This window comes from Cucurbita moschata, unplaced genomic scaffold, assembly GCF_002738365.1.
Source record: "Cucurbita moschata cultivar Rifu unplaced genomic scaffold, Cmos_1.0 Cmo_Scf00043, whole genome shotgun sequence".
In the NCBI taxonomy this organism is placed as follows: Eukaryota; Viridiplantae; Streptophyta; class Magnoliopsida; order Cucurbitales; family Cucurbitaceae; genus Cucurbita; species Cucurbita moschata.
The window spans coordinates 1645931-1656548 of record NW_019268559.1 but is presented as its reverse complement, the minus strand read 5'-3'; the positions used below and the strand labels follow the sequence as shown (position 1 = coordinate 1656548).

The 10618-nt window shown below is 38.4% G+C and overlaps 2 protein-coding genes and 1 long non-coding RNA gene across 5 annotated transcripts; 2 read left to right on the top strand and 1 right to left on the bottom strand.

Annotated features, from left to right (window-relative positions):
• Positions 1 to 702: 702 nt before the first annotated feature.
• Positions 703 to 4623, bottom strand: LOC111433793 (BTB/POZ domain-containing protein At5g47800-like). Of its 3 annotated transcripts, XM_023071011.1 has the most exons (6): positions 4196 to 4623; positions 3360 to 3471; positions 3215 to 3284; positions 2730 to 3128; positions 989 to 2060; positions 703 to 910 (listed from the first exon to the last, which is right to left on the bottom strand). In XM_023071011.1, the coding sequence occupies exons 2-6, from the start codon at positions 3416 to 3418 to the stop codon at positions 801 to 803; spliced, it is 1710 nt and encodes a 569-aa protein (XP_022926779.1). In that variant the 5' UTR covers positions 3419 to 3471; positions 4196 to 4623; the 3' UTR covers positions 703 to 800. The 3 variants fall into 3 exon arrangements, with proteins under 3 accessions (XP_022926779.1, XP_022926777.1, XP_022926776.1); XM_023071009.1 differs by having other exon boundaries at positions 703 to 2060; positions 3360 to 3573; XM_023071008.1 differs by having other exon boundaries at positions 703 to 2060.
• A 150-nt stretch (positions 4624 to 4773) lies between these two features.
• Positions 4774 to 8584, top strand: LOC111433798 (phosphoglycolate phosphatase 2-like). Its single transcript, XM_023071021.1, has 12 exons — positions 4774 to 5174; positions 5667 to 5831; positions 5922 to 5989; positions 6064 to 6156; positions 6234 to 6305; positions 6964 to 7035; positions 7122 to 7181; positions 7266 to 7318; positions 7426 to 7523; positions 7606 to 7705; positions 8211 to 8314; positions 8385 to 8584. Exons 2-12 carry the CDS (start codon positions 5732 to 5734, stop codon positions 8483 to 8485), a joined length of 921 nt encoding a protein of 306 aa, XP_022926789.1. The 5' UTR covers positions 4774 to 5174; positions 5667 to 5731; the 3' UTR covers positions 8486 to 8584.
• A 50-nt stretch (positions 8585 to 8634) lies between these two features.
• LOC111433805 lies at positions 8635 to 10568 on the top strand. The gene is made up of 4 exons (XR_002708860.1): positions 8635 to 9114; positions 9254 to 9339; positions 9596 to 9691; positions 10364 to 10568. It is a non-coding gene; the product is annotated as an uncharacterized LOC111433805 (long non-coding RNA).
• The last annotated feature ends 50 nt before the right edge of the window (positions 10569 to 10618 follow it).

Here is a 10618-nt window from a genome sequence, read left to right as displayed (position 1 = left end):
TCTTTTTAAAAAAAAAAAAAAAAAAAAAAAAAAAACTGAGGATTTGATTGTTGCCGCTGAGAGGAAGGATTAATACGGAGGAAATTCTAATTTATAATTCCCTCAGGTTTTATTCAATTATGGAAAAAATATATTTATTTAGAGAAAATTTAAAATTCTCATAAAATGTGTTTAAAATAATAATAAAATAAAAATAACGCTTTGCTGTTGTTGTTTTTTTTATTATGTATTTTGTGAAATCATTGGTTGTGCATAATGAAGAAAATATTATTTAACATAAATAATATTCCAAAAAATATTATTTTATTTCTTAAATTAAATCAAATAAACCATTTTTTTTAATCAGGCATGAAAATAATCTAAGCTGGGGTCGGAATCTATTATGGATTTATGGCTATATTTTCCACAGAGCCCTTTTATCTCTTCTTTCTCCGTGCTCAAATTATGGAAGAAGGAACCGAGAAGAAAGTATTATAGGATAGTTCATGATGTTCATATCAATCTTGCTGGAACTTTTCCTACTTTCTTGGGGATTCCAATCACAAACTCATGGCTTCCACCGACCGACTCTTCTCTTTGGCTACTCTCACACCATCCGAAGATTGAGGGGAAGAGATTCAAATTTTTGGCCTCATAATCGACTCAGATAATTTTTTTATTATTTAAATAAATAAAAATTATATTAACATAATTAGTGTTTAATAGATAGAAAGTTGGCAATTGATCAATTGACAAAGAGGTCCCAATATTATAGCAATGAAAACACAAATAAACAGGTTCCAAAAGAACAGGGTTTGCCTTCATCTTTTGATCTGTCTTTGTTCACCACCATGATCTGATCTGCTTCCCTTTGATACCATCCTCTTAGAATCTGACTTGAGTTCCTTGATTTTGTTACTCTTCACTGACTTCACATCAAATTCTGATCTGTCATCTTTCCTTTCCCTCTCAACTGGCAGCTTCACATCTGCTGCTCTTTTTGTTCTATGTTCATCCCTCTCACTGCTTTCAGACAAGGCCTTTCTTTCTCTTACTTCCCTATCGACGCCGACGCCGTCGTCGAGCTCTGGTTTTAGCTTACCATGATTGTCACTGGTGACTGCCGCCTGTTTTTTGACAGAAATCAGCTGTTTTGCTGTGGGTGTGAAGCTTGTTACCTTTGAGCCTTTCTCTTGATCAAAGAACAGCACCTGCACCACAGTTCTTAAAGGCAGTCGCTCGTTCTTTACGGCATGTGCACGGACTTCTGATGATAACTTTTGGCAGTCAAGAATTTGACAAAGGCGCTTCTTATCTGCCTTGCTTATGTCAGGGTGTTCCTTGAGATACATGTTTATTGCCTTGTAGAGATCGTCGTGGTTGGGGCGAGCAATATCTGGCAGGGCTTCAGCAAGTTGTATCACTTTAGGCACAGGCATATTGATATCCATCACAACCACCCGAAGGTATGAATCGATGAGCTTCCCCACCTTTCTAATGTATGTCAAGAAATGAGTGTTTTCTGCAGCCCCTGAGTATTGCCTCCGCCACAGAGCTCGAAGACATTCCAACACCGCCACAACTGAGTCGACATCATAGAAGTGTGCACTGGAGGTTGACTGTGAAGGAAAGAGCAAGTCACTAACTCTTGCTTCCTCAAATTGCAGACTTGATCTTCTAATTATTTCACTTTTTGTCGTCGATGACACAGCTAGATAGTTTGACATGTTAAGGAGCCTGAGCAAGAAGCCAACTGAAACCGACCCCCGATCTGAAGGGATCATACTGACTATTTTTTCAAGAATTTGTCGACTGTTTTCCAGATCTTCTTTGCTTTGAGTAATCTTGTTCTCTGAGAGCTTGGCCTTACTGGTGTCAGGTAGCCAACGACAGGCATAGACATGCAGGGCTTCTCCAATAAGTTGTGGCGGTAGAATGTATGTGGATCTAACAGCCAAAATTATGCAACGGAACAATTCAATGTCAAGATCTGATAAATCCTCAGTCCACCAATCTTTTGGGACACTTTGATTGTTCTTTTTTGTGTAACCTGGTCTTGTATAAGTGTAGGACCATGATACCTGCAAGGAATCGTCTTAGTTCAGTAGCTAAATTACAAGAACAATGGTTCCTAGAACTAGTTTGTGTCTAGTCTATTCCTATCCCATTTAAAAATTTTAATCTCAAGAGTCTGAATACCAATTCTTGAACTTCTGAATGAATTAATGAACGAGATCACGTGTGAAGGAAGCATTAAGACGAAACTAATGGTTGAATTTGTACTAATTCTACGTAACTGCCCAAATCCTCCGTTAGCAAATATTTCTTTCTTTGGGCTTTGCCGGAAGTTTTTAAAACGCGTCTACTAAGAAGAGGTTTCCACATCCTTAACTTATAAGGAATGCTTTGTTCCCCTCTCCAACCGATTAGGATCTCACACAATCCACCCCCTTGGGGACCCAACGTCTTCGCTGGCACACCACCCAATGTCTGACTCTGATTTGTAACAGCCCAAACCCCCCGCTAACTAGATATTATCCTCTTTGAGCTATCCCTTCCGGCTTCTCCTCAAGGTTTTTAAAACATGTCTACTAAGGAGAGATTTCCACGCTCTTACCTTATAAGGAATGTTTACCTTACAAGGAATGTTTCATTCCACTCTCTAACTGATGCGGGATCTCACGTTCAATAATCTCAAATTTTTGGATTAATGGTACCTTAATATTAAGAAAGTAAGAAGGCTGACTAACCTTGGAATGTGGCGTTAGAATTTTCTCAACGATTGAATCAATGCATTTTCTGACAATTCCAAGATTCTCGGACCAATCAGGTAACTTCACTGTGTTTTGTAGAGTAACAATGGAATCTTTCCAGCCAACAAGAATGCAGGAGTGGAGAAAGGCCTCGAGCTTCAGAACAAGATTTCCCTTCTCCACTGCTTCAGTCATACGGAGGAACTTAGCAGCACAGAGTGCGAGTACGAGATTATGAGCACTGATATTAACGGTCATTCCATAACAAAATTTTGCACACAGCTCAAAAGCTTCTGCACCTCCTGGAACGTCATGAAGCTCAATAGTGGCAATGTTAGAATCACCCATGTCAGGGCAGAGATGTTGCAAGAGACCGCACTTCGGGAGAAGCTGAAACTGTTAACAAAACAGCAGTGTTATTCATACTTGTTTCATAACTGCTAACAAAACTGTCAAGAAATAGACCAATGTCAAGGCCCTACCTTGTGGAGAAGGTAACTGACATTGTCGATGCGTATAACAATATTGCCTGGGACATTGGAAATGACCGTCCTGCAGTGTTATTCATACATGTTTAGTCAACCAGGTTTCAGGGTTGGTTTTTGGAGAGTGATTCTGAAATGATACCTGGTAGCAGCTTCTGTGTAGAAGGAGTCAGGCCTGGTTCCCAATTTCATAAACTTCATTTCAAGAATTGCCTCTTCTTTTCATCGGTCTTCAGTATCCAACTGAGGAGCCCCTTTCATATACAAAATGCTATATCAATTCTCAACTCTTGGCTGCATGAGGTATAACTAAAAAGAACAGCCTCCAACAGCATGCTACTGCAGCTGTTTATGCTCTACAGTACAAAACGTATAGAATAATTGAATAGGATGATCTGTATATTTTCTAAACTGTTCTAATCCAACCAGATTCATTGGCATGTACAGAAACGTTAGATAGCATTAAGTAAAAAAGGAAAAAAAAAACATGGGATTTCAAGAAATCCATCAATGAAAAACAGAAGCTAAAACGAATTGAAAAAGCTATTCCGGAAAAGTTCTCTGAGGTTCTTCTCTCAAAGAGAAACACAGTCATATAAGGAATATGCGCGTTGTAAGTGCATGTTTTTCTTTTCCTTTCTTTCCAGTGTTGATTTGATAGATTCTCGACAAGGTGTTTGATTTATTCTTCTTGTCCATATTCAATTGGAAGCATTCTGAAAACGTCCACGCCAAGCATGGTGAAACTAAAAGAATCCTTCTATGTAGAACAGAGGAAAAATGGAAGGTATCTCAACTTCATTGAAGATTCATCGAGGATATTTCTTATTAAAGTAAATGGGTTTTGTTTATTTTCCACAAGTCAAAAACCCATTCACTTTACTTCACAAGTCGACAAAATTATCCCTATAACTGAACTAAATTCATGCGTTTCGGCACAAACCAAATCTGGTAAGAAGAAGAGATGAGAAAATTTACCAGAAAAAGAGGGAAACGGGAAAACAGCTGCAGAGCACCAAACAAAGCCCCAACTGATCGAATGAAACAACTGAAGAAGCTTCTCTGATTCAGATTCAACCACACAGCGCCATATGTTAAGAAGACGAGAAGCTTCAAATAAAGGCAAATGGGTGTTAAAAATCTACTGGTGAAGCACGCCAAATAAAGGCAAATGGGTCTTGAGTGCATGGGGACAAGCAGAGGGACATGGGGTTTGAATCTCCTGATTAGTCAAACCTAATAATAATCAAAAGCAACGCTATCATAACCGCTTGAAGATATACAGAATAGAAATGTAATGGAAAAGTTGAAGCAGGCAGACTTTTGACAAAATGGTGTTGTAATCTATGATTGAATACCCAAATAAATCATTCATAATCAAGAACGAGTAAATTGATAGGCACTGAATATTTTCATATAAACATTCAATAGTTCCAAATGAATATTAAAGAAATGGTTGATCTATGAAAAGTTCACCAAAGATTATAAAGTGCGGATTTCAGAGATGGGGTTAAAGCTAGGGTTTAATGCTGAATAGCTAAGAGGAGGAAAGGAGGCTTTACTGGTCTGTGATTCTCGAGATTCAAAGATTGCCAATGGCAGCCTTCATCATGATTCCCCCCACTAACTCCGCTGATTTTTCTCCCATCGATTGTTGGTTGGTTCTTCTCGATCTGCATGTCGGCCACGTGTCGCCGGCTGTATCACTCTTCTTTTTGTTGGTGGTTTCGGTGGCTAATCGCAGACAACTCTCTTCTTTCTTTCAACTTGTGTCGCCTAATTTCTCCATGCGCGAGCGGGACTGCCGCTGCCGTGCATTTTCCGGCGGCGGCGTTCACTTCCGATTCGAGCAGTAGCTTCGTGCAGAATGAATCCTTTTCATCGTCTTTCTTACAATTTCATCATTGATTTGATTGCTCAAAATCATGGAAGCTTGCCCAATTCGAATGGTATTCAGGTTGTTCATGACCCACCGCTTCTACTTTTACTTTCGCTGTTTTTTTGGTACACACTTACGTGATATTTTATTTGTGATAGTTTTTATAATATTGAATTTTAAAAAAATATTGAATAGAACAAAGAGTTTATATATATATATATATATATATATATATATTAAATTTTAATTTTAATTTGTCGCATTCCACTAAACAAATCTTGCAAATTTATCACTAGTAAATATTGTTCGTTTGGACCTGTTACGTTGTCTCGTTTCGCTATTTTAGTTTATTAGGGAGAGAGGAGGTCTAATCAGACTCATAGTTTAATCTACTATAAAGAGGTGGTCCAACCATACAGTGTGAGATTCACTTTGACCAATTTATGATGGTCTAACATCAAAGTTTCAAACCAAAAAAATACTAAATTTCACTTATGCTGGTGACGTAAGCAACGGTTACAATTCTTTTTCCCCCAAAATACAGTTAATTACGTTAACAAATCTTTTCAGATTAGGATTAACAATTTCTCTTATTCTTTCGTCCGCTGTCCGGAGCCTATTAACCGGCGGGAAGTATGAGCTCAGTCAAACGAACCTCCGAACCCCAGTTGCTTTCCTCCGGCAATGCCCACGATCTGATAGATTCCGTCGAGGCCTTTCTCTTCGACTGTGACGGTATTATCCGTTTCCCTTTTCGCCATTTTCGATTTCTGGTTCTTCATCGTTGAATGTTTTCTCGATTTCATGTCTTTTTTTATGGGTTAGGTGTTATATGGAAGGCCAATAAGCTGATTGATGGCGTCGCTGAAACGCTTGAAATGCTTAGGTCTAAGGTACACTTTCATGATCTTATTGTTATCAGAGCCATGAATTCTTGTTTCCGATTACAACCGTCGTCCATTTGTAGGGGAAGAAATTGGTTTTTGTCACCAACAATTCGTCGAAATCAAGGAGGCAATATGTAAAGAAGTTCCAATCTCTTGGAATCTCTGTTTCAGAGGTCAGTTTCGTCGATTAGAACTTCAGAGGAAACAACTTTTCTTAGCTAAACTGTTGTCGCCATGGCTTCTTTTGTAGGATGAAATACTTTCTTCCTCTTTTGCAGCTGCCATGTTCTTGAAAGTCAATAATTTCTCTCCTGAAAAGAAGGTTTGTCTTGTATTATTTATCCAAAAAGAATGATGTCTTAAAGCTGTTGGTGGGTGGAAAACTTTTTGTTTCAAACTTATCAAACTCTGTATTCCTTATTTGTTGATTTGATTGCAATAGCTAAAATTGTGTTCGAGAGAAGTCTTACTGATCATGTTTAATGAATTGTACAGGGAGGTTAAGGTTAGTTGTAACAGTCTAAGCTCACCACCAGTAGATATTGTCTGCTTTGACCCATTACGTATCGTCGTTAATCTCACAGTTTTAAAATGCGTCTATTGGGGAGAAGTTTCTACACCCTATTAAGAAATGGTTGATGTGTAACCTCACCATAGTTGAAGTCGGCGGATTTCTTATGGTTCCCTCACCTGGGATTTACGAGGAAGAGGATCAAATTGGCGGTTCCAAATGATTTACTATCTCCCCTCAACCCTTTTGAGTATGCGACAAAAGGAAGCCGGAGTGTGGTAGGAGTAGCTGTTGTCGCGTTTTATATGTCTCGTAGTTAGTTTTAGGACATATTTGGGAGTGATTTTAGTAGGACTATAATCACTTTTCTCATGCTCAAATCACATTTTTAAAAAGCTATGCAATCGGTAATTTGAAAAACACTTTTAAACCGCCACATGCCCTCGGCTCTCTTTGTTTTTCTGTGCAGGTTTATGTGATAGGCGAAGAAGGTATCATAGAAGAGCTTCAGCTAGCAGGATTCACAGGTCTTGGTGGTCCAGTAAGTAGATAACGTTATGTGGGTCTTTCTGAGTAATGCTCAATGGGCGCTGTAGCTTACCTCATACGTGGTCTATGTTTGTGCAGGAAGATGCCAAAAAGACTGCAGATGTTTATCTAGACTGCCCAATTGAGCAGGACAAGAGTGTAACATGACATATTGGCCATACTTTAACGAGCTCTTGCTTCTACTTTCTACACATGATTTTATCTGCCATTGTGATTGAACAGGTTGGAGCAGTTGTGGTTGGATTAGATCGGTGTATTAATTATTACAAGCTTCAGTAAGAAACTTCTTATCTTCTTCTTGTTGGCTTCAATATGCACTCAATTATTAATTACTGCAGTTTCTTCCTTTTTGCTATCAGTTTCACATAAATGGCATCATCAGGTACGCTACGCTTTGCATTCGTGAGAACCCGGGATGCCTGTTTATTGCTACTAATCGTGATGCAGTGGGGCATTTTACTGAATCACAAGCAACCCCTGGTTCATTTCTCTCAAGAACTTGATTGAAGAAGTGCTATTTCACATTGGTTGGCTCATTTACTTTATTAATTTCTTGCTTTAGGTGCTGGTTGCATGGTCGCTGCAGTTTGTGGATCATGCGAAAGGGAGCCCATTGTGGTTGGTAAACCATCAACATTCATGATGAACTGTTTATTGAAAAAGTAAGGAAATATAAACTGTGTTGTCATGTGAGGTCTCATGTTGGTCAGCATTTTTTATAAGGATATGGAAACCTCTCGCTATTAGAAAGTTTAAAAGTTGTGAGGCTGAGGCAATACGTAACGGACCAAAACGGACAATATCTACTAGCGGTGAACTTGAGCTGTTACAAATAGTATCAGAGTAGACACCAGACGGTGTGCGAGCGAGGACGCTGGCCCCAAAGGGATGGATAGTAAGATTCCACATCGGTTGGAGAAGCGAATGAAACGTTCCTTATAAAGGTGTAAAAAACTCTCTCTAGTAGACGCGTTTTAAATCCTTTAGGAGAAGCCCTTGAAGGACAAGTCCAAAGAGGACAAATCAATACCCTAAATCTCAAATAGTGTAACCGGTTTGTGATAACGATAGTCCACGACTCAATTGTCCGATCGATTCGATTTTAAGCTAAATAACTTAGGAAATATGATTATATGTGATCGATCCATTGACTGTTTTGGTTTTCAGATTTGAGTTTGGTTGCTCTAAAATGTGCATGGTGGGTGATAGACTGGACACAGACATTCTATTTGGCAATAGCACTGGCTGCAAAACGCTTCTTGTTTTCTCAGGTTTGGAATCTGGATTTCTGTCCCATTCTTTGTCAATGAAGCTAATTGATGAGCATAACAACTATGGCAGGGGTGACTACTCAATCCAGTCTTCAAGACCCTTCCAATGATATTCAACCAGATTACTACACAGCCAAGGTGTCTGACTTGTTGGGATTATTGGGGCCATGACAATATTTTTGCTGGTTGAGTGAATAGTTTTTGGTCTATTAATATTTTTTAGTTGTTTTCAACATTCTTTCACTAAATCCTAGATATGAAAATTCTATATTTATTTCTTTGTTAATACCAAAATCATCCCCGATAAACTTGATCTTAACGAAAACTGTGATGATTCTGATACGTAACGGGTCAAAATGGATAATATCTTATAGTGGTTGTTTTGGGCTGTTAGAATTGGTATCCAAGTTAGGTACGGGACAGTGTGACAGCAAGGACTCTGGCCCCCAATAAGAAAAATTGTCTCATTCTTCTTTCAGTGTCTTGTTCGACATGAGGATTCTATTAACATGGCTACATAGTAGATTAAGAGCATGGTTTTGCTTTGGGGTTCTCCAAAAGGCCTCGTATCAATGGAGATGTATTCTTTACTTATAAACCCATAATCATTCCTTAAATGAATTAGTGAGCGTGGATTCCTCCACAATCCTCAACACTCCTTCTACGTCAAACTTTTTAACTGTTCAAGGCGAAGAAGGAATCATAGAAAGCTCAGCTAGCGTGATCCATGGTTCTTGGTGATCCAGTAAGTTGATAACTGTCAAGACTAACAGCATATATCTTCCTCTGGTAACTTCAAGGTATGATACAACTATACACGTTTTTAATGATTTTCTTCATGTGTTCATCATTCTTACTAATTTTGCATATAAATAATCTTGGGTCTGCATTGGTTTTAATGAGTAATCTCTTTACGCCTCACATTTTTAACCCTTCAAGGCGAGGAAGGAATCCTTAAAGAGCTGCAGCTAGCTGGATTTCATGGGTTTTGGCGATCCAGTACTCTCCTCAAATACAATTTCAAGGTACGATACAATTATACAATCTTCATTCTTGCTAACTTTGGATGAAAACAATTCTGGGTCTCCATTGGTTTTGATGAGTAATCTTCATAGACTTTCGTTACGTCTTTCCTCGTACTAAACAAATGTCGAGCTGCTTTTTCAAAACCCAATTTTGAATACAAGTCGAGAAAAGCAATACAAACATACAAAACTTGGTCAAATCCCCTTTTAATGAAGTGAGTTTGGAGCTGATTGGCCTCCGCTTGTGCATTCCCAGATTAGGTTGATGGTGCAAAAGAAGTAGATGAAAGGCTTCAGGGTGGGCTTATGAGTGGAGCCCCTGAACGTAAGGGCTCAAGCAACCCAAACATGTGTAAGTAATTTTATAGCCTTTTCCTTAACCTATGAAATACATTTAAAAGCTTTAAGCTCTTTTGATTCATATGGCTGTCCCACTACCTTTAGCCTCCATTTCTTATTACTTCCTTTCCAACAAAAGATGCCCACTTCATTTTGTAATGCAAAAGCTTTCTAAAGTCTGACCCAATTGGATAGAAGCATATATTTAAAGGTGAAACTGAAATTCTATCCTTTATTTATTTGAACATGAACATGATGAGTGCATTTATTTGCACAAATTAATAACAATAGTTATAATTATTATTGGTCAGAATTCAGAAGTGAAAAGTGTATTAATAGAGTATCATTCTGATGAAACCATAATCGTTAATGTTAAACTAAACAATACAAACAAAAGAAATATAAGTCACAGCCCGCCATTGCCCCCTCTTTTCAAATTTTAGTAACCCTTCGGGTAGTGTTAGCCTTTGAGCATATCCAAAGAGGTGAAAGCATTATTCCATTCCCATTTTTTTAAAACATAGATTCAATTTCTTTATTAACCAGGGTAGGCACGTGGGACAGGCTGAACAGCTCGCACCTCTAAGCATGGAGCTGTGTGATTCTTAATAACTTTGTTTAATTATGTGTGAATTTGAATTCCAATTGCTAAAAACAATGTTCATTTTGTAATAAATTGGCACAGATACGAAGAAAGGAGTGCTTAAGCAGTCGGATGCCAAAGCTTTCAATTTGATTGGTTCAAAGCCACTGGGACTCATTATGTATAGTTCAGAAGACACTTCCAGTAGGTATTAAAAATATAAGTCACAAGGTAAGAATTATTGAATTAAGATTACTGTGGGTCCTACGTGGACTGGGGAGGAGAATAAACCACCATTTATAAGGGTATGGAAACCTTCCCCTGGTAGACCCATTTTAAAGCCTCGAGGGGAAGCCT

Coding starts and splice junctions, on each gene's coding strand:
- LOC111433793 (XM_023071009.1), bottom strand. CDS start 3,418: ATGAAGTTTATGAAATTGGGAACCAGGCCTGACTCCTTCTACACAGAA. Junction 3,285..3,359: donor TACACAGAAGCTGCTACCAG/GTATCATTTCAG, acceptor ATAACACTGCAG/GACGGTCATTTCCAATGTCC. Junction 2,061..2,729: donor TTCTAACGCCACATTCCAAG/GTTAGTCAGCCT, acceptor GATTCCTTGCAG/GTATCATGGTCCTACACTTA.
- LOC111433798 (XM_023071021.1), top strand. CDS start 5,732: ATGAGCTCAGTCAAACGAACCTCCGAACCCCAGTTGCTTTCCTCCGGC. Junction 6,157..6,233: donor TTGGAATCTCTGTTTCAGAG/GTCAGTTTCGTC, acceptor CTTCTTTTGTAG/GATGAAATACTTTCTTCCTC. Junction 7,524..7,605: donor TGAATCACAAGCAACCCCTG/GTTCATTTCTCT, acceptor TTCTTGCTTTAG/GTGCTGGTTGCATGGTCGCT.